This window comes from Acartia tonsa, chromosome 11 (assembly GCF_053477335.1).
Source record: "Acartia tonsa isolate MP-2025a chromosome 11, ASM5347733v1, whole genome shotgun sequence".
Classification (NCBI taxonomy): Eukaryota; Metazoa; Arthropoda; class Copepoda; order Calanoida; family Acartiidae; genus Acartia; species Acartia tonsa.
Genome location: NC_137270.1, coordinates 31,972,096 through 31,995,895, shown reverse-complemented (window position 1 = coordinate 31,995,895; position 23,800 = coordinate 31,972,096). Strand labels below are relative to the sequence as shown.

The 23,800-nt window shown below is 35.1% G+C and overlaps 1 protein-coding gene across 2 annotated transcripts; it reads right to left on the bottom strand.

Annotated features, from left to right (window-relative positions):
- Positions 1-535: 535 nt before the first annotated feature.
- LOC145332349 (speckle-type POZ protein B-like) lies at positions 536-23,369 on the bottom strand. Of its 2 annotated transcripts, XR_013884165.1 has the most exons (3): positions 22,566-23,369; positions 2,152-2,767; positions 536-903 (listed from the first exon to the last, which is right to left on the bottom strand). XR_013884165.1 is itself a non-coding variant. In XM_080177347.1 (2 exons), exons 1-2 carry the CDS (start codon positions 23,320-23,322, stop codon positions 2,445-2,447), a joined length of 1,080 nt encoding a protein of 359 aa, XP_080033473.1. In that variant the 5' UTR covers positions 23,323-23,369; the 3' UTR covers positions 536-2,444. The 2 variants fall into 2 exon arrangements, 1 of the variants encoding a protein (XP_080033473.1); XM_080177347.1 differs by having other exon boundaries at positions 536-2,767.
- Positions 23,370-23,800: the final 431 nt, after the last annotated feature.

Here is a 23,800-nt window from a genome sequence, read left to right as displayed (position 1 = left end):
AAATTAAATTGATTGTAAGTTCTTTAAAATATAAAAAATTTCTTAGATGAAAACATCTATTAAGTAGCAAAGCACAAAAAAAATAAGGAGCAGATGGTTAGTGTTCATAAATCAAGAATAAATTCTGGAGAGAAAAAATCATTACCAACCGACTAACAGACCATTTAAGCTAAGCTTCAATCCTTTAATATGCCTATAATAATTTTTCCTAATAATTGTAAATTTTTTATTGAAGCTGGTTATGGGATCTCAGTAGCTTATAGACAGACATGAAGCTTAACTATGCATACACGCATATTTTACAATAATCCCTACTAGCGGTTACGCCCCTAGAGGCACTTACGGTGGGAGGAGGATTAGTTGAAAACCCTTACCTGGACCTATAAGGAGCTTCATAATAAATGAGAACCAAATTGGTTCAGTGTTTAGCGAGATCCTTAGCTACAGACAAAAAAAAGCTTACTACTTTATATAATAGGATTGGTTTTGAATCCAGTACACTTTATCAACCATTTAATATCACCTCATTGTTATCTCTGAAAATATAAAAACTAATTAACTGAGAATCAACACAAATAACAAGAAAAACACGAAACTAAGGGAAAAAAATTGATAATAATCGTGTGTCTAAGAAAAGTTTAAATACTCTGATAAAGTAATTTGTCACCTGAACAAAACTTTATCACCTCCACATATACCAATATAAAAATAATTCGCATTATTTTTACAGATCATAGTACTGTATTTAAAGAAAGAAAAAATATCTTAATAATTGACTTTGTATGGGTAAATGAAGAAAAATAGTTTTTGTTAAGGTGCAAAATTGCTTTCAAAGAAATATCTTTGAATAAATTGGTACCTATCGATTCACGTGAGAGCTTGTGGAGCAGAAGACCCCCAAAACTAAAATAGGTCCAAGCTTATTTTTAAAGATATCAACCTGATTTTTCAAAGAAAACATTTTTAACATATCCGAACTAAGTAGTCATAACAGATTTCATTTTGGGACTTTCCTTCTAGGAGCTTGTGGAGCAAAAGACCCCCAAAACACTAAAAATATGAGTTCTGAACTTATATTTAAAACTTAAAGAAAACAAAATGAAATGTGTAATGCAGGGTGTCGGAGCCGTATAATTTTGATGAGGCTTCGGCTCCGGCTCCTACCTTAAAATTAATATATCAATTTTTTTCATTATTGAATTTGATAAAATAAAATAAATAATATAAAATATTTTGCTTTTATTTGATTAAAGCTATATAAAAGTAGAAGGATGTATGTCTATTTGTTAAGTAACAATAGTTTTTCAGTTTATTATATGGAAATAGACCGTTGCCTTATTATAATATTACTTTAAAAAATCATTTTTAGCTATTCCGGAGCCGTTTTTAACGGAAAATACGGCTCCGGATCCGGCTCCACCAAAAATGTTGCCACTCCCGGCTCCCGGCTCCGAAACACTGGTGTAATGGTTACTTAATTCAGTTATTTTATAAAAGTTTTCTTTAAAAAAATCAGGTTGATACCATTAAAAAAAGCTCAGAACTCCTATTTTTAGTTTTGGAGGGTCTTTTGCTCCACAAGCCCCTAAAAGAAAAGCCCCAAAAAGAAATGTGTAATGGTTACTTATTTCATTTATTTTAAAAAAGTTATCTTGAAAAAAATTAGGTTGATATCTTTAAAAATAAGCTCAGTACTCCAATTTTTAGTTTTGGAGGTCTTTTGCTTTACAAGCCCCCAGAAGGTAAGTCCCAAAATGAAATGTGTATTTGTTACTTAGTTCAGTTATTTTAAATAAAGTTTTCTTTAAAAAAAATCAGGTTGATACCTTTAAAAATAAGCTTAGAATTCCAATTTTTAGTTTTGGAGGGTCTTTTACTCCACAAGCCCATAGAAGGAAAGTCCCAAAATGAAATGTGTAATGGTTACTTAATTCAGTTATTTTTAGAAAGTTTTCTTGAAAAAAATCAGGTTGATATCTTTAAAAATAAGCTCAGAACAAATATTTTTAGTGTTTTGGGGGGTCTTTTGCTCCACTAGCCCCTAGAAGGGAAGTGCCGAAATTCAATTTTCAAAGTTTTATGTGTATATCCATTCATATAAGAAATTTTACAAAAAGAATTAGGTCGATAACTATAAAAACAAGCCCACACATCTCTCCCAAACTTTGATACTGAATTTCATTTCCTATAAGTGTACAAACTTCCCTTGTTTAAATGCAAGTTATTTGGTATCCAAATGTACATAAAAATAAAAAAATAAAACATCAATGGCGCTTCAAGTGCTACAAAGGGCATTAAAAATTAACAATCCACAATTTGAATTCCGGATTGCGGATTCAGATTCTGGGTCCAAAATGGGTTAAAAAATTGGGCGGTTTTTAGACTCGGATTGCGAGCCCTAATATGACCACTAGATACTTTAGGAGAACTATATGTACACAACTTTAGTCTTCCTCTTCTTCATCATCTTCTCCTTCATCATCCTCCCCTTCTTCATCATCAATATCTTCCCCCTCCTCCTCTTCTTCCTCATTATCCTTAAGTCCTACCAATCTTCTGGTTCTCACTTTTTGACACTTTATAATTTCTATGAGAAGTTCTTTAGAAAGATCTCTCCACTCAGAAGTTTCTGAGAAATCAGTGTCATTTTCAACTATAAACTTCATAGCAGCTTTCTTTAGCATTTCACATTTGTTGTCAGCCAATGACAAACAGGTTAGGACATTCTCATTGTTAAGATTGTTCATCAAGTAGGTACCACACAAATCTAAAAATAATAAAAAAATCAAGCATGGGCAAAAGTGTCACTTTTAAAAACAGGCAAGGGAACTCAGACAAAATAAGAGTCAGATAACTGGGATTTGGCATTGCAATTTATCTTGATTAATTGTCTCATTTGCCTCCCATTGGCATTGTGATACCAAGCTCACAGTACCTGAGAACCTTTAAAGCCTAGCTTTCTTTTGAAAACAAAATCAAGGAGAAGTATGCACGAACTAGAGCAAGTGATTCTAAGCACCTTCTAGCAGTGATTCTAAATGTTTTTTTGGTGAATATACTATGTTAAATATTGTAATATCAATTTTTAAAAAAAGTTTCGCCATGGTTTTATATGAAAAAAAACTTTTAAACTTTTTTGCCTATAAATAATCAAATGTTTTGTTGAGTTCAAACTGCTGTGACAAAAAAACAAAAGTAAACTTTTACAATAAAATGTTAAGGGGGGGGGGGGGTAGATATACCACACTTTTCTACTTTTCTGGGATCTTGCTGTGTCAAGTATCAACTGTTGGGAATATCAAAGGATGACTCCATGCAAAATTTGAGCCGGATCCGGCCAAAACCGGCCGTGAATTTTATGAAAAACCGGTTTTTTTCCGGTTTTTAGGGGGCATCTGTAAATCGATTCAGCTGGAGCAAAACCGGTTAGAGGTACAAAAAATTTTACTTCACATGAAATTTAGCCAATGCAATTGCCTATAAAAGGGGGACGTAACTGAAGACTTTTTGATGCAGGGGGGGGGGGGGTTTCTCCGGAACCACTTGATGAACCGTGCAGATTTTTTGGACTTAAGCTTTTATGGGTATGAACATCTTATGGTTTCAATATCAACCCCCTACCCCCACCCCTAGCCCCCCGGGGCTCTAAAACCCCCTAAAAATGAACCTAACCTTAATTTTCTCAGAAACCATTTGACCAATAAAGATGATTTCTTATATTTAAGCTTTTATGCTATTAAACTAACATTTAGATTAGAAGTCACCTCCCTGCCAACAACCCCTAGCCCTCCGGGGCTCAAAAAAACCCTAGAAATGAACCTAACCTTAATTATCTCTTAAACCATTTGATCAATAGAGATGATTCCTTGAACTTAAGTTTTTATGCTTATAAACTGACTTTTAGTTTAGAAGTTACCCTCCTGCTGCCAACTCTTAGCCCTCCGGGGCTCAAATTAACCCCAAAAATGAACCTAACCTTAATTTTCACAGAAACCATTTGACCAATAGAGATGATTTCTTAAACTTAAGCTTTTATGCTTATAAACTAACTTTTAGTTTAGAAGTCACCCCTCTGCCACCAACCCCTAGCCCTTCGGGGCTAAAAAAAAAACCTAAAAATGAACCTAACCTTAATTTTCTCAGAAACCATTTGATCAATAGAGATGATTTCTTAAAATTGGGCTTTTATGCTTATAAACTAGCTTCTAGTTTAGAAGTCACCCTCCTATCACCAACCGCTAGCCCTAGATGATTTCTTAAACTTAAGCTATCATGCTTATAAACTAATTTTTTAGTTTAGAAGTCACCCCCCTGCTGCTAACACCTAGCCCCCCGGGGCTCAAATTAACCCCAAAAATAAATCTAACCTTAATTTTCTCAGAAACGATTTGATCAATAGAGATGATTTCTTAAACTTAAGGTTTTATGCCTATAAACTAACTTTTAGTCCAGAAGTCACTCCCCTGCCCCCAACCCCTAGCCCTCCGGGGCTAAAAAAAAGACTAAAAATGAACCTAACCTTAATTTTCTCAGAAACCATTTAATTAATAGAGATGATTTTTCAAACTTAAGCTTTTATGCTTATAAATTACCTTTTAGACTTGAAGTTACCCTCCTGCTGCCAACCCCTAGCCCTCCGGGCCTCAAAAAAACCCTAGAAATGAACCTAACCCTAATTATCTCTTAAACCATTTGATCAATAATGATGATTTCTTAAACTTAAGCTTTTATGCTTATAAACTGACTTTTAATTTAGAAGTTACCCTCCTGCCGCCAACCCCTAGCCCTCCGGGGCTCAAATTAACCATTAAAATGAACCTAACCTTAATTTTGTCAGAAACCATTAGATCAATAGAGATGATTTCTTAAACTTAAGCTTTTATGCTAATAAACTGACTTTTAATTTAGAAGTTACCCCCCTGCCTCCAACCCCTAGCCCTCAAGGGCTAAAAAAAACCCTAGAAATGAACCTAACCTTAATTATCTCTTAAACCATTTGATCAATAATGATGATTTCTTAAACTTAAGCTTTTATGCTTATAAACTGACTTTTAGTTTATAAGTTACCCTCCTGCCGCCAACCCCTAGCCCTCCGGGGCTCAAATTAACCCTAAAAATGAACCTAACCTTAATTTAGTCAGAAACCATTTAATCAATAGAGATGATTTCTTAAACTTAAGCTTTTATGCTAATAAACTGACTTTTAATTTAGAAGTTACCCCCTGCCTCCAACCCCTAGCCTTCCGGGGCTCAAATTAACCCTAAAAATGAACCTAACCTTAATTTTCTCAGAAACCATTGGATCAATAGAGATGATTTCTTAAACTTAAATTTTTATACTTATTAACAAACTTTTAGATTAGAAGTCACCCCCTGCCGCCAACCCCTAGCCCTCTGGGGCTCAAAAACCCTAGAAATGAACCTAACCTTAATTATCTCAGAAACCATTTAATCAATAGAGGTGATTTCTTTAACTTAAGTTTATATGCTTATAACATAAACTGACATTTAGTTTTTAAGTTACCTCCTTGCCACCAACCCTTAGCCCTCTGGGGCTCAAATTAACCCCAAAAATGAACCTAACCTTAATTTTCTCAGAAACCATTGTATCAATAGAGATGATTTCTTAAACTTAAGTTTATATGCTTATATAGAGACTTTTAGTTTAAAAGTTACCCCTTGTTAAGTTAACTTTTATTTTATAAGTTACCACATAATTAAAAGTTCAGATATTTTGGACTTAAGCTTTTATGCGTATAAACTATTTTTTGTTTGGCAGATATATGGTTCAGAAGACGCCGACCCCATAGCCCCCTGGGCTCAAAACCCCCCTAAAAAATGTACCTACTTAAACTCAAATTTCTAGTAATTTTTTTTTAAATTTGCAGATATGGTCTGTGAGGGTTAGCCTTTTTTTCGTTAGTTTTGACATATTATAATTGTCCTATTGATTTTAAACTTTGCATGATGATTTCTATAGCATTTAGGTACCATTTTCAAAGTGTAGCTACTCTATAATCATTAACAAAAAGTCCAAATGTCCATTAAAAACATGCTGACTTTTAACTTCATGTCACTTTTTGTTGATCCTTTCTTATCATTTAAAAGCTTCTCTGGACGTTGTCATCCTTTATTTAATATTTATTTTACAACTATAGGTAGTCAAATAAATCTGCACTATTGATCAAATTGTTTCTATGAAGGTTAGGCTAGAGGTTTGGGGCAGGGGAGTGACTCCTAAACCATTAAAGTCTAAGTCCTAGAAATCATCTCTATTGATCAAATGGTTTCTGAGAAAATTAAGGTTAGGTTCATTTTTAGGGTTTTTTGAGCCCCGGAGGGCTAGGGGTTGGCGGCAAGGGGGTGACTTATAAACTAAAAAATAGTTTATACGCATAATAGCTTAATTTTTAAAATCATCTATAATGATCAAATGGTTTCTGAGATAATTAAGGTTAGGTTCATTTATAGGTTTTTTTTTTCAGTCCCGGAGGGCTAGGGGTTGTTGACAGGGGGGTGACCTCTAAACTAAAAGTTAGTTTATAAGCATAAAAGCTTAAATTTAAGAAATCATCTCTATTGATGCAATGTTTTCTGAGAAAATTAAGGTTAGGTTCATTTTTGGGGTTAATTTGAGCCCCAGAGGGCTAGAGGTTGGGGGCAAGGGGGTAACTTCTAAACTAAAAGTCAGTTTATAAGCATATAAACTTAAGTGTAAGAAATCATCTTATTGATCAAATGGTTTCTGAGATAATTAAAGTTAGGTTCATTTTTGGGGTTAATATGAGCCCAAGAGGGCTAGGGGTCAGGGGCAAGGGGTAACTTTTAAACTAAAACTCTCTATATAAGCATATAAACTTAAGTTTAAGAAATCATCTCTATTGATCCAATGGTTTCTGAGAAAATTAAGGTTAGGTTCATTTTTAGGGTTAATTTGAGCCCCGGAAGGCTAGGGGTTGGAGGCAGGGGGGTAACTTCTAAATTAAAAGTCAGTTTATTAGCATAAAAGCTTAAGTTTAAGAAATCATCTCTATTGATTAAATGGTTTCTGACAAAATTAAGGTTAGGTTCATTTTTAGGGTTAATTTGAGCCCCGGAGGGCTAGGGGTTGGCGGCAGGAGGGTAACTTCTAAACTAAAAGTCAGTTTATAAGCATAAAAGCTTAAGTTTAAGAAATCATCATTATTGATCAAATGGTTTAAGAGATAATTAAGGTTAGGTTCATTTCTAGGGGTTTTTTTTAGCCCTGGAGGGCTAGGGGTTGGAGGCAGGGGGGTAACTTCTAAATTAAAATCAGTTTATTCGCAAAAAAGCTTAAGTTTAAGAAATCATCTCTATTGATCTAATGGTTTCTGACAAAATTAAGGTTAGGTTCATTTTAATGGTTAATTTGAGCCCCGGAGGGCTAGGGGTTGGCGGCAGGAGGGTAACTTCTAAACTAAAAGTCAGTTTATAAGCATAAAAGCTTAAGTTTAAGAAATCATCATTATTGATCAAATGGTTTAAGAGATAATTAAGGTTAGGTTCATTTCTAGGGTTTTTTTGAGGCCCGGAGGGCTAGGGGTTGGCAGCAGGAGGGTAACTTCAAGTCTAAAAGGTAATTTATAAGCATAAAAGCTTAGGTTTAAGAAATCATCTCTATTGGTCAAATGGTTTCTGAGAAAATTAAGGTTAGGTTCATTTTTAGGGGGGTTTAGAGCCCCGGGGGGCTAGGGGGTAGGGGTAGGGGGTTGAGATTGAAACCATAAGATGTTCATACCCATAAAAGCTTAAGTCCAAAAAATCTGCACGGTTCATCAAGTAGTTCCGGAGAAAACTCCCCCCCCTGCATCAAAAAGTCTTCAGTTACGTCCCCCTTGTACTTCATCATCAACTTGATTGGACAACTCTTTCCCCTCCTAAATGTCCATTAAAACCTCGGAAACGGCAAAAATCGCCAAAAATCACGCCTTCGGCGGCAAATAACGGCTAAACGGTCAGCCGGAGGCGATTGATACATAAATAAAGAAATGTCTGCCTCAAAAAGTTGTTCAACATCAAAGAGATGCTTAAAGTCTCTAAAACGACTCCTTCCCCTCCTTCAAGGGGAAAAACTGAAAAAACGTGATTTTCAAAAGTATGCCCACTTCGTGGGTGTGGGGGGCACTGAACCCGTCACCTCAGGGTCACCAAATATAAAGTCTAGGCGGCCCACAATGCTGAATTTTCACCAAGTGAAAGTCTTGTGTCATTATCTCTAATGAGAAAAAAGTTATTAATTAATTAAAATTTTAAATTGTGATTTTTTGATGGATTTCTTTGATGAAATGACAGGCTGGTCAATTTTTAGGCCATTTTTTGCTGTTTTCGGCCTGCCACGCCCTAACGGTTTGAGATAATCTCACAGGACCTTTTGCCCGACCTAAGCCTGGTTATTTGTAAGGTCTAAGAAAAAAAATCCCGGATTGGATGAAGCACGACGTCGCTGCGTGCCGTCAAAAATCGCTGGTCGGCTCATTTTGCCCCCTCAAACCCTCACCTCGTGCCATTTTTCTGTGTAAGTAAAGATAATAATTATAATCTTTTGCGTAAGTCTGTTTTTTTTCCTAGACCTCACAAATAACCAGACTTAGGTTGGGCAAAAGGTCCCGTGAGATTATCTCAAACCGTTTGGGCGTGACGGCCCAAAAACAGCAAAAAATGGCCTAAAAATTGACCGGCCTGTCATTTCATCAAAGAAATCCATCAAAAAATCACAATTTGAAATTTTAACTAATTAATAACTTTTTTCTCATAAGAGATAATGACACAAGACTTTCACTTGGTGAAAATTCAGCATTGTGGGCCGCCTAGACTTTATATTTGGTGACCCTGGGGTGACGGGTTCAGTGCCCCCCACACCCACGAAGTGGGCATACTTTTGAAAATCACGTTTTTTCAGTTTTTCCCCTTAAAGGAGGGGAAGGAGTCGTTTTAGAGACTTTAAGCATCTCTTTGATGTTGAACAACTTTTTGAGGCAGAAAATTTCTTTATTTATGTTTCATTCGCCTCCGGCTGACCGTTTAGCCGTTATTTGCCGCCGAAGGCGTGATTTTTGGCGATTTTTGCCGTTTCCGAGGTTTTAATGAACATTTAGGAGGGGAAAGAGTTGTCCAATCAAGTTGATGATGAAGTACAATTTTGTAGGCAATTGCATTGGCTAAATTTCATGTGAAGTAAAATTTTTTCTACCTCTAACCGGTTTTGCTACAGCTGAATCGATTTACAGATACCCCCTAAAAACCGGAAAAAAACGGTTTTTCATAAAATTCACGGCCGGTTTTGGCCGGATCCAGCTCAAATTTTGCATGGAGTCATCCTTTGATATTCCCAACAGTTGATACTTGACTCAGCAAGATCCCAGAAAAGTGTGGTATATCTAGGGGGGGGGGGGGGGGGGGTTAATGCAACCATCTCGTAATCAGTGAGCAAATGGCACTTAGAATTCGAATTTCGATCTAAACTTTTGCATGAGTAATCCTTGGTAGGTCTATTTTCCCTAAATCGAACAAAAAGTTGGAAAAGTAACGGCTAGCGGCTCAGCTGTTTAGCCGTTTTTTGCCTATTTTCAGGGTAAATCCTTCATCAATTACGTAGGAATCAACTTTATAAAACATATTTTTGGTTTAATTCATGTTAAATGATAGCAATAACCATTTTTGAAACTTCTAGTACTAACAGCTACGTCTAGAACCGTTTAATAGTGTTTTGGAAGGGCACAAGTATTATGTGGAGAGAGATTTCGTAACTAATTAGTATTATAGATATCCAAAAAATGGCAAAACAGCTGAGCCGCCAGCCGTTACTTTTCCAACTTTTTGTTCGATTTAGGGAAAATAGACCTACCAAGGATTATTCATGCAAAATATCAGATGGAAATTCAAATTCTAAGTGGCATTTGCTCACTGATTACGAGATGGTTGCATTAAAACCCCCCCCCCCTTTATAAAATGAGATGGTAACTTGTTATATTTTAAACAGTTTTATTAGTGTACTTTCGTACTTTACAGCATTTGATTATGTTTTGGCTTCTTATTTTTTCTGAACCTTTGAACTCTTTCTTATCAAAATCAGGGTGGGCATACAAAAAACCCACCCAAAAAAACGCCTTGCTACTAAATTAATGATATATAAATTGTGTAAATAACATAAGCATAATTGATCTTTTAAGCTAAAACATAACAATTTATGAAAGGAAATAGATACAGTGGCGTGCAGAGGGTTTTATTAAGGGGATGTAAAAAGAGGAAGACCTTAATAATTTCTGGGAGGGGGGGGGGGGTGGGTGTTGACAGATTAAGAATAGAGGAGGAGGTTCCATATTGTGAAGCTTTTAACCTCCCCTCTCCCTTATATTGCTAAAAAGGGTTTATAGTAGGGTTGGGCCGGATATCCGGCCATTTTCAATATCCGGCCGGATATCCGGCAATATGATCTTTTATATTTTACAACAAAAATCTCTGTTTTTTAAACTCTTAAATGGCTGTAATTTTCTTATTATTGAAGCTAGAAGAACATTTTTTTCTGAGTATGTTTATCTTTATGTAAATTTTATATTAGAAATCTCAAAACATAAATATTGGCGGTGGCAGCAGTACTTGGCAGCTGCCAACCGCAAACCGATGGTTGGCAGGTAAACGGCAACGGATTTTATGAAATTGTAATATTTCATAAAGATACAGGTACATAGAAAAAAACCTAAGTTTAAAATTTGAAATCTTCAAGTAAAAATCTGCGGTCACAGGATCCGTTTTAAGATTTCTGGAGACCTGGAGGTTCAGGACTTGCAGGATTATACCTGGAACCTGAAATTGACTTGAACACCTATATTTCATATGAGGATGTACGACTACAGGATATTTTAGTATTAGATAACATGAAATGCATTGTTTAAGTAAAAAAAATATTTTTACTTTTTACCTGAATGACCTTACCAGGTTTGCTGGCATTCTGTGCCCACCAGGAAGGGTGTATTAAAAAAATTTCAACTGTCATATTTCGAAAGTCACTCAGTTATAGCCCTCTACCTCTATACACAGAAAATGGGATATAAAAAAACCAGAGGGGGGGGGGGGCATTTAACGCCACCTCCCCGCCCATCCTCCAACCATTAGGGGTTGATATTACAGATTGAGGGTAGTAATAGTTCATTAGATTAATTGATAAAGAGAAAGATCATTTAATAGTTACTTAATTTTTAAGTTTTAACCTTAATTTTATATAATAAAACAATAGGTAGTTTATTAAGAAATTTGTTTTGCGGGTATAGTCCCTTTCGTGGCAACGCCCCCTAAGGAGCTATTATTCGTTTTTTCACAGTAGCTTTCCTCTTATTTCTAGCCCCTGCGGGGGGCTCTAACCTTGCGGGCCCAATTGCCTAACCTTGCGGGGCACTCACCTAAACAAATATAACCTAACCTAACCTAAAATAACCTATTAAAAGCAATTTTAAAAATACGACGAATCGCCCCTTAAGGTGCGTTGCCACGAAAGGGACAGTATCCTTTTTTGATACTTTAATATGCAGTAATTTGGCCGGTTATAACCGGCCGGATATCCGGTAATTTGGCCGGATGACCGGATATTTGCCGGATACCGGCGTTGGCCGGATATCCGGCCGGGTACCGGATATCCGGCATTTGAAATCAGCCGGATATCCGGTATCCGGCCAAAAAAATATCCGGCCCAACCCTAGTTTATAATTGATTGGAATGTCAGCTTTCCTCATTATCTATCTTGTTTATTGTAAAATCTTACTTACCTAATACCTCCAAACAACATAAACATTAATATTTCATCAACATATCAAATGTATTTGACTCCTAAATGGAAAAACCCAATAAAACCCAGGTTTTTTACAGGTTGGGTTGGGCTTTTTAAAAAAAATTATAGAAAACGATAGCGAAACTTATTTTTTTAGTTGGTAAAACTATAGGTATCAAACATAAACCTAGTACATTCACAAATAAAATTAAAATCACTGCTGGAAGGTGCTTAGAATCACTTGATCTAGCTCGTGCATAGTCCCCTTTAAATCTAACCGAATCTAAGTTTAATTCCAATTGTTAAGGGCTAAAACTTAGGATTATATGTTACTAGTAGCTTCACCCCTAGCGTAGATATACCACACTTTTCTGGGATCTTGCTGTGTCAAGTATCAACTGTTGGGAATATCAAAGGATGACTCCATGCAAAATGCTGAATTTTCACCAAGTGAAAGTCTTGTGTCATTATCTCTTATGAGAAAAAAGTTATTAATTAATTAAAATTTCAAATTATTTCAAACATATTTTTGGTTTATTTCATGTTAAATAATAGCAATAACCATTTTTGAAACTTCTAGTACCAACAGCTACCGTCTAGAACTGTTTGATAGCGTTTTGGAGTGGCAACGAGAATAAGGTGGAGATAGGTTTCGTGAATAATTTGTACTATAGATATCCAAAAAATGGCAAAACTGCTGAGCCGCCAGCCGTTAGCCTTTACTTTTCCAACTTTTTGTTCGATTTAGGGAAAATAGACCTACCAAGGATTACTCATGCAAAATTTCAGATGGAAATTCGATTTCTAAGTGCCATTTGCTCACTGATTACGAGATGGTTGCATTAAAAACCCCCCCCTTTTTGTGAGGAAAATATCAAAATTTCTGGTCCTTTGAGAAAAAAAATATTTTTGACATAGGAGAAATAGTCCGATCTTTATGAAATTTTTTGTGGATAATCCCAATAACCTATACTAATAACCTCATACTATTTGTTACGCTTGTTTGGCCGTTTGGCCTTTTTTCATAGATTTTTTTAGGTTAAAATGTAGTCAAGAATTTTTGCAAAGATGACACTTTTGCTTCAAATTCAAATTTTGAGGTCGATTTTTAATCAATTTTCATGTTTTTTGGGCTAAATCTATAGTTCAATGTGAGCTTTTTTAGGATCAGGCATAAAAAGTAATAAAATACGTTTTTTTTCTGATATTAATTTTAAGTTTTTTCAAAAAAAAATTTCGAAAAAAAATCGAAATTTCTCGTCTTTAAAAAAATTCATTTGTAACATAGAAGGAATAGTCCGATCATTATGGAAATTTTTGTGGATAATCCCTAGGTATAACCTATACTAATTATGATTATTTAAGTTTGATTGGCCGTTTTTCATCGATTTATTTTAGGTTGAAAATGATTACCCAAAATTCCCCCCCTGGTGGGGAATTTTCGGTAATTTCTTTGAGTCAAATTTCGACCAACTTCTAAAAGTCCTCGGATAACGTCCTTTTAGGACCTGTTGGTCCTTTCCGTAAGCTTTCTAGTGGTCTTGGTTTCATTTGAAAATATTAATATTTGCCCCATTTTTTTATTCAAAAAAAAACGAAAATAAACGAAATTCCCCCCCCCCCTTACCCTATTACTGGTAGGTTAAATATAAAATCTGTACCAAAGAAAGTAATTATAAATATAAACAATGATTACATCCATAAAAGCAAAGGAAGGACAAACTAACATTAACACTTGAAGAGTATCAGAAATGAATAGGTAAGCAGAATATTGATGCATTAGTCTAAATAAAATTGTGAGTAAATTTTTTGCAAATTTTTTTAAATACATGATACTGTTCAGGGACATACTTACATTTTTGGACTTGATTACATAGATGCATTGCTTATAACATTCTACCTTGTTGTAACAGGAATCAGTTTTCCAAAAATCAGATAAATCCAGCGTCGGTCCGGCCCAAAACTCGTTTCGGGCGGGCGGTTTTGGGCCGCCCTTTATCTATCCTTTTGGGCAGATTAGGGCACCCCTGTTTTAGGGGTGAAAAAAGGAGAAGGGACGAATAAAGGGGGTAGGCCTATTTTTGGGGTGGTATTAACTATTATTTAAAGAAGTAAGCCTATTTTTGTGTCTAGAGAAGGATTTCGCTTGTCAGTGAAGCTTCTTATAGGTGAAGGTCCTGAGATAGGTTTAGGCTATTTTATTTCTAATAATAAGTCTCTGTATGGTTTTAGGCTATTTTGCTGGTATTATAATTTATGATATGGTTCTCCTTTTTATTGAAGCTCCTTATAGGTCCTGAAATGGTTTTAGGCTGTTTTGCTGCCTTCCCAAAATATAAAAGAAACTTTTGCAGCGTCAGCTGACTAGGTATGATCTTAGTAGCAGACGAACTCGATAGACAAAATATAAGAAAAAAATGACCCCAACAAAAATTTGAAAGTATGAATTCAACTTTTCCACCCCCTACGCCCTTCATCTCTAGTGCCCCTCGAGGCCTTAAGAGGCATAGCTGCTAGTATTTTAACCTAGTAACTTAAAACCTCATGTCTAAAATATAAGTGTCACGTGAAAATATAAGAGAAATTTTTATGAGAAAAAAAGTTTATCTCAGATGATTGAGAACTCTCTAATTTGGCGAAAAAAGGCAAAAAAAAATTTGGCTGGAAACGGCGGTCTCACCGCCGTTTCTTCACAGTTCCATATTGTTCTCCACAAAGCAACTGCAGTGTCGAATTTTAGAGCTGTAACTCTTTTATGGGCCGAGATCATGCACGTTTTACTTTTGGTTTCATAAAGTGGCACATTCTATTTCAATTTTTACATTCTATATAGAAGGGGACATCCTATTTACTCATAGATTGAAGCCGCTAGGGTAGATATACCACACTTTTCTGGGATCTTGCTGTGTCAAGTATCAACTTTTGGGAATATCAAAGGATGACTCCATGCAAAATTTCTAAAACGACTCCTTCCCCTCCTTTAAGGGGAAAAACTGAAAAAACGTGATTTTCAAAAGTATGCCCACTTCGTGGGTGTGGGGGGCACTGAACCCGTCACCCCAGGGTCACCAAATATAAAGTCTAGGCGGCCCACAATGCTGAATTTTCACCAAGTGAAAGTCTTGTGTCATTATCTCTTATGAGAAAAAAGTTATTAATTAATTAAAATTTCAAATTGTGATTTTTTGATGGATTTCTTTGATGAAATGACAGGCCGGTCAATTTTTAGGCCATTTTTTGCGGTTTTTGGGCCGTCACGCCCAAACGGTTTGAGATAATCTCACGGGACCTTTTGCCCAACCTAAGTCTGGTTATTTGTGAGGTCTAAGATAAAATAAATCCCGGATTGGATGAAGCACAACGTCGCTGCGCGCCGTCAAAAATCGCTGGTCGGCTCATTTTGCCCCCTCAAACCCTCACCTCGTGCCATTTTTCTGTGTAAAGATTATAATTATAATCTTTTGCGTAAGTCTGTTTTTTTTCCTAGACCTCACAAATAACCAGACTTAGGTTGGGCAAAAGGTCCTGTGAGATTATCTCAAACCATTTGGGCGTGACGGCCCAAAAACCGCAAAAAATGGCCTAAAAATTGACCGGCCTGTCATTTCATCAAAGAAATCCATCAAAAAATCACAATTTGAAATTTTAATTAATTAATAACTTTTTTCTCATAAGAGATAATGACACTAGACTTTCACTTGGTGAAAATTCAGCATTTTGCATGGAGTCATCCTTTGATATTCCCAACAGTTGATACTTGACACAGCAAGATCCCAGAAAAGTGTGGTATATCTACGCTAGGGGTGAAGCTACTAGTAACATATAATCCTAAGTTTTAGCCCTTAACAATTGGAATTAAACTTAGATTCGGTTAGATTTAAAGGGGACTATGCACGAGCTAGATCAAGTGATTCTAAGCACCTTCCAGCAGTGATTTTAATTTTATTTGTGAATGTACTAGGTTTATGTTTGATACCTATAGTTTTACCAACTAAAAAAATAAGTTTCACTATCGTTTTCTATAATTTTTTTTAAAAAGCCCAACCCAACCTGTAAAAAACCTGGGTTTTATTGGGTTTTTCCATTTAGGAGTCAAATACATTTGATATATTGATGAAATATTAATGTTTATGTTGTTTGGAGGTATTAGGTAAGTAAGATTTTACAATAAACAAGATAGATAATGAGGAAAGCTGACATTCCAATCAATTATAAACTAGGGTTGGGCCGGATATTTTTTTGGCCGGATACCGGATATCCGGCTGATTTCAAATGCCGGATATCCGGTACCCGGCCGGATATCCGGCCAACGCCGGTATCCGGCAAATATCCGGTCATCCGGCAAATATCCGGTCATCCGGCCAAATTACCGGATATCCGGCCGGTTATAACCGGCCAAATTACTGCATATTAAAGTATCAAAAAAGGATACTGTCCCTTTCGTGGCAACGCACCTTAAGGGGCGATTCGTCGTATTTTTAAAATTGCTTTTAATAGGTTATTTTAGGTTAGGTTAGGTTATATTTGTTTAGGTGAGTGCCCCGCAAGGTTAGGCAATTGGGCCCGCAAGGTTAGAGCCCCCCGCAGGGGCTAGAAATAAGAGGAAAGCTACTGTGAAAAAACGAATAATAGCTCCTTAGGGGGCGTTGCCACGAAAGGGACTATACCCGCAAAACAAATTTCTTAATAAACTACCTATTGTTTTATTATATAAAATTAAGGTTAAAACTTAAAAATTAAGTAACTATTAAATGATCTTTCTTCTTATCAATTAATCTAATGAACTATTACTACCCTCAATCTGTAATATCAACCCCTAATGGTTGGAGGATGGGCGGGGAGGTGGCGTTAAATGCCCCCCCCCCCCCCTCTGGTTTTTTTATATCCCATTTTCTGTGTATAGAGGTAGAGGGCTATACACAGCTATCCTCAACAGTTTAGCGGATTTATAACCAACACGCTCCAAGCGGTCAATGGATCCTAAAAATAGACATACTTGCTGAATCACACCTGGTTTTACCTAAATTATACCTGCTCCTTCTTCGGGACTATAGGCTTTTAAAGATTTTCACTTAAATTATCCTATTATTTGACTTAAAAGTAGCGTTCGACAAGACATCCTGTCGCTGTTTATAAGTTTTAATACAAAAAAGGAGTCATTTGTATTTAATATATTGATAAAATTGTTAACAGCGTTTGCTAAAACCATTATTTACAGTGTTTGTTTTTATACAAAATTACCATTCAAATATTAGAATGTTAATTCATACATTCACAAAACTTACATTATAAGATTACTAATTGGTGAACCTGATCCTCTAGGGAAGGCGGGGGAGAAGGAAAATAGCCTAAAATAACTAAAAAAAAATTTATTGTGCTTTCTTGAAAATTACAACCTAACAAATTTTCAGATCTTAAGCTTTATAAAACAAACTGGCTAATGTGAAGGAAACAAAGTTGCGGTTTTCGTTATATTTTCACATTAGCTTTTATCCTATTTCTAGCTTCTTACTTTATAAAGTAGGATTGGTGACATTATGACTACAGTTTTAAGCTGAAATAGATATCAAAACAAAATATGAAATGTAATTAGTAAATTACAGGGCAGTAAGAAAAAAATATCATCAGAAAATGATCTAGTGTACGTTTAATTCTCCAGCTAGTCAAGAATAGCGGTTCCTAAAAAATAATTATATTGCCTAAGATTACAGTATGATATACTAACATGAATTTAGGATCAAATTTTTTTATTGGCACAAATGTAAAATGTATTTTATACTTATTCTATTTTTTAAAGTTTTAAGGGTTTTTTTGTTTGTAGCTAGCTTAAGATTTCAATAACTAATGAATTGATTGAATTCTCGAAATAATGGAAAATTTAAATAGGTCTCAGAATGGTTTTAGGCTTTTTTCTGCCTTTCCCTTCCATTTTGAATACAAATCCCCTGGATGTTAAAGGGCAACCATATGTTTATTTATAGTAATAAAAGACATGTAACAATTTATGGAAAACAAAAGTAGCAGCATGTTTATCACAGGGTGATTTTATTTTTGAGGAATAAAAGTATTGCTTAGTTTAACCCACTAACCCCTGTTCGCGCGTTTTTTTGTGCTGTGAACTACCATCTAATACATATTTAATATTATTTCATAAATCTAAAGACTGTTGACCTGCTGTTTATATACTTACTGATAACTGCATTAAATATTTTTGGTATATAACGCCCAACACCAATGATAAAAATAGAAAATTAAATTATGCATTACTTTTTATCATATCAAGAGATAAAAATGATAATTGTGAAACTTGACAAGAAATTTATCTTTTGCATACCGATTTTCAATAGTATGCTATAATTAATAGCAAAGAAATTTACAATCATCTAAAAGATTAACTGTATTTTTATCTTGAGGAAAAGTTATAGGCTAGAGTACTAACCTATACAATTGGAGTTTTACTCCAGGCATAATATAAGAAAGTGGATGGTAGAAATATGATCAGCTTATTTGACTTCAAATTAAGTTAGCAGAGTATACTTAACATAAATACATCTATGTGTTTTAAGTTTTTAATAGCAAAAATATTACCTAATTGGGTTGGGTTTATCCTTTGATTTCAAAATCCGCGCGCTTGTCATGGGAGCTCTACCGCCCACTGTTAGATATTCATTTAGGTAACATTCAACAGACAACCAACACTTTGTCTGAGAAGGGAAAGGGGACATTGGGCTGTAGCAAAAGTTTTATAATAGTGTTTTCTTATTTGTTTGCTTACAAGTTTGGAGACTTTTATTAAGTTTTGATTGATTGGTATTTAAGTTGAGTTTCCAAGCTTTTCAACCACTAAGTGTTAGCTAAATAAGGGTTAAATTTGTGCATCATCATTGGGGATTTATATCACTTTATAAGTCATTGTCTTATCCCTTTAGATCCCTGTCTCCCTACTCTAACTATTTATGCCGCGCACCTAATATAGTAACAGTAGGAACAATTTTTAACTTCTTTAATTGTACCGCGAACCTATCACATCCCCAACGAAGAGCGGATGCGCTACATGACGAGCAATAGTTGCGGGTTAGTAGCAGAACTACTTTATAATTCATCTTGTCTGTCAGTCCATAACAATATGGTAAAATTTAATTTTAACCAATACTATTTCAGATAGATAAGTCAATTTTTGTGAAGATAGCCCTTAACAAAAAGTAACAGCATACAACAAACTTACTTTGTCTGTCAGTCTGTTGGTCATGCTACATTTTTTATATTTATATTTAAGGGTTTCTCGGTTTTCTTATATATTCTCCTATCATTCTTTTCTTTTATTTCTATTCCTCTATTTCCTATTTATTATGACAACTTAACTGATCATTTACTTTATAATTTACTTTGTCCCACCATTATATTTACGTTTTTCTTGAGGTTAACCTTGTTAAACCTTATATTAGATAAAACTACTTTAGTCTTAATACTATACCTCTATCATTAACTTAGTTTTTACTTATCTTCTCAACACTTTTCTTATTTTCTCGTCAACTCTTTCATATGGTTTTAATTTCATGAAATATGGATAGAATCGGCAGAGGGAACCAATAACAATTATATCGGTTAAATTTAAATCTAATAAAAGACATTTGGATGGCCTTAAAAGAAAATAATAACATCTTTTTTGTATTAAAACTTATAAACAGCGACAGGATGTCTTGTCGAACGCTATTTTTAAGTCAAATAATAGGGTAATTTAAGTGAAAATCTTTAAAAACCTATAGTCCCGAAGAAGGAGCAGGTATTATTTAGGTAAAACCAGGTATGATTCAGCAAGTTTGTCTATTTTTAGGATCCATTGACCGCTTGGAGCGTGTTGTTTATAAATCCGCTAAACTGTTGAGGATAGCTGTGTATAACTGAGTGACTTTCGAAATATGACAGTTGAAATTTTTTTAATACACCCTTCCTGGTGGGCACAGAATGCCAGCAAACCTGGTAAGGTCATTCAGGTAAAAAGTAAAAATATTTTTTTTACTTAAACAATGCATTTCATGTTATCTAATACTAAAATATCCTGTAGTCGTACATCCTCATATGAAATATAGGTGTTCAAGTCAATTTCAGGTTCCAGGTATAATCCTGCAAGTCCTGAACCTCCAGGTCTCCAGAAATCTTAAAACGGATCCTGTGACCGCAGATTTTTACTTGAAGATTTCAAAGGGGGGGGGCGAAAGTGACACTTTTTGAAACCAAAACTAAAAGTCAAAGGAACTCAACTAAAAAAAGAGTTACAGGTCTGAGATTTTGCATGGCAGTTGCTTTATAGGGGTACAATATGGAACTGTGAAGAAACGGCGGCGCAACCGCCGAAAACCGCCGAGAAAAGGCAACAAAAATTACGGCGGGAAACGGCGGTTTTCGGCGGTTGCGCCGCCGTTTCTTCACAGTTCCATATTGTACCCCTATAAAGCAACTGCCATGCAAAATCTCAGACCTGTAACCCTTTTTTTAGTTGAGTTCCTTTGTTGACTCTTAGTTTTGGTTTCAAAAAGTGTCACTTTCGCCCCCCCCCTTTTAAACTTAGGTTTTTTTATATGTACCTATATCTTTATGAAATATTACAATTTCATAAAATCCGTTGCCGTTTACCTGCCAACCATCGGTTTGCGGTTGGCAGCTGCCAAGTACTGCTGCCACCGCCAATATTTATGTTTTGAGATTTCTAATATAAAATTTACATAAAGATAAACATACTCAGAAAAAAATGTTCTTCTAGCTTCAATAATAAGAAAATTACAGCCATTTAAGAGTTTAAAAAACAGAGATTTTTGTTGTAAAATATAAAAGATCATATTGCTGGATATCCGGCCGGATATTGAAAATGGCCGGATATCCGGCCCAACCCTACTATAAACCCTTTTTAGCAATATAGGTACATATAAAAAAGCTTCACAATATGGAACCTCCTCCTCTATTCTTAATCTGTCAACACCCACCCCCCCCCCCTCCCAGAAATTATTAAGGCCTTCCTCTTTTTACATCCCCTTAATAAAACCCTCTGCACGCTTATGTTATTTACACAATTTATATATCATTAATTTAGTAGCAAAGCGTTTTTTTTGGGTGGGTTTTTTGTATGCCCACCCTGATTTTGATAAGAAAGAGTTCAAAGGTTCAGAAAAAATAAGAAGCCAAAACATAATCAAATGCTGTAAAGTACGAAAGTACACAATTTGAAGCAAAAGTGTCATCTTTGCAAAAATTCTTGACTACATTTTAACCTAAAAAAATCTATGAAAAAAGGCCAAACGGCCAAACAAGCGTAACAAATAGTATGAGGTTATTAGTATAGGTTATTGGGATTATCCACAAAAAATTTCATAAAGATCGGACTATTTCTCCTATGTCAAAAATATTTTTTTTCTCAAAGGACCAGAAATTTTGATATTTTCCTCACAAAAAGGGGGGGGGTTTTTAATGCAACCATCTCGTAATCAGTGAGCAAATGGCACTTAGAAATCGAATTTCCATCTGAAATTTTGCATGAGTAATCCTTGGTAGGTCTATTTTCCCTAAATCGAACAAAAAGTTGGAAAAGTAAAGGCTAACGGCTGGCGGCTCAGCAGTTTTGCCATTTTTTGGATATCTATAGTACAAATTATTCACGAAACCTATCTCCACCTTATTCTCGTTGCCACTCCAAAACGCTATCAAACAGTTCTAGACGGTAGCTGTTGGTACTAGAAGTTTCAAAAATGGTTATTGCTATTATTTAACATGAAATAAACCAAAAATATGTTTGAAATAGTTGATTCCTACGTAATTGATGATGAATTCACCCTGAAAATAGGCAAAAAACGGCTGAACGGTTGAGCCGCCAGCCGTTACTTTTCCAACTTTTTGTTCGATTTAGGGAAAATAGACCTACCAAGGATTACTCATGCAAAAGTTTAGATCGAAATTCGAATTCTAAGTGCCATTTGCTCACTGATTACGAGATGGTTGCATTAAAAACCCTTCCCTTTGCTCCAAAAAAAAAAAAAAGAATTTTTTGTTTAAAATCTGTTCTATTAATTTTTAGACCTAATTCTTAAAAGCCCATATTGAATAATAGATTTGACCAATGAAAACATGACCTTAAAAGATGAATTTTAAATTCTTTTGAAATTACCGAAATTTCCCCCGGCGCCAACTTTGGTCATTTTTGAAAAAAATATTAACTTGATTTTAAAGCTCTCAACGGATTTGGAAAGAGCGGGCAATTCTTTGTTCAAAAGGTTTTTACGGATCAGCTCTAGGTCTTACCAATTTTTGTGTAGGTCGATCTTTACACACCTACTAAAAAATTTAAAAAAAAAAAAAAAATTTCGTCCGACTTTGAGACCCAATAAGTACCCTTAATATACATCTCACAAAAATTTCATTTTATACTTTTTTGTAGGCAATTTAAAAAGGAACAAATTTGCTTTTATGTTTTTTTCTGTCATTTGAAAGGAACATGGAGATAAAGGTCATTTTATGAAGGTAGGTCGAAATTACCGAAAATAGCCCCTTATCGAAACTTCCCCCGCTTGACCCTAAATTTTAGACACAGAGAGATTTTGACTAGGTATGCTAAGGGGTGTTTTAGTGTAAAAATGTAATCAGTTACAGGCATTCTAACTTTAGGCCAAAAATAACCTTTTTATAAAATTCTATCTGGTGTTTAGTATTTTTTATGAAGGTTAGAAAGAAAAAGATTTTCAACTCCTTAAAAGTCATAAGGCTTAAAGATAAAACAATGTCAATCAAAACATACCTTTTAAACTGTCTATCATGTACATATCTGCAGCTTTGAACAACTCGACAGCATTCTTTCTCATTGTCTTCACTTTGCCACTGTAAATGAACAAGATCATGTCTTTGAGAACATCAGGTTCCATTCCATCAATCTGAACTTTTCCTGTCTGGCTCTCTTTCAGAGGACTGTTAAACATGGCCCTGAAATACGGAGCTCTTGCAACTAATATGGCCTTATGACATTTCAGGATTGCATCTTCACATTTAATTTCAACATCTGTATACTCGTCATTTCTTAACAATTTATTTAGGTCATCGCCTAGGCACATGGTAGGATCTTTAGGTTTCACTTGAACACCATCTGACTCAAAGAAAATTGTCAGAGTTCCATTTGGTAAAACAGTCTCTTCTTTTAATTTTAATTTCTGGATTTCAACAAACCTGTCAAATCCCCAATCTTTATCACAGAAAGTATGATCTCTTACTGTCTTATGAATGAACTGCTTTTTTTCTTTATCTAGAATACTCAACTTGTATGAAACTGTACATGAGTTTAGGCTATCATCAGGGGTAAGGTATATTTCAACCCAATCTGCATCTTCATCTCCCTTTGGATACAGGTCCAAATGAAACTTTTTCTGTTTTCCCTCTCTTCCAATTAGAGTGAAATCAGGGGATGTAATACAATCTCCATTATCAACATTTAAACTCAAGAAGTTTTGGATTTTCCATTGAAAGCTAGTTTGACATTCACATAAAGTACCAACTCCTGACATTTTTAGAGGTTTGTTTTCTGAAATAAAAAAATAATATTTATTTGGTTTCCATTTTATGAGGAAGTGTTAATGCACCTTTGTCAATTATTGTAAAACTCAGTTTTATGGTTTTCAATAATACTTGCGGCTTTGCACCTAAAGGCCCCGTACCTAATTTTAAATTTTAGTTTTAAAAAGAATAAAAGGGGGGAGGCGGATGTGCCACTTTTTGAAACCTAAAGTTAAAGCGCGCATGATCTCAGCCCATAAAAGAGTTATAGCTCTAAAATTCTGCACAGCAGTTGCTTTTATGAAGAACAATATGGAACTGCGAAGAAACGGCGGCGGAACCGCCGCTCCCGCCGAAAACATCCGTTACCCGCCGAAATTTGTTTTGCTTTTTCTCGCCATAATAGACAATTTTTAATCATCTGAGATAAACTTTTTTTTTCATAAAAAATTCCCATATATTTTCACTTGACACTTATAAGATATTACA

Excerpts from the sequence above, each read along its gene's own strand:
- LOC145332349 (XM_080177347.1), bottom strand. The coding sequence starts at position 23,322 with ATGTCAGGAGTTGGTACTTTATGTGAATGTCAAACTAGCTTTCAATGG. Across the intron at positions 2,768-22,565 it reads CATGATAGACAGTTTAAAAG|ATTTGTGTGGTACCTACTTG; the intron begins GTATGTTTTGAT and ends TATTATTTTTAG.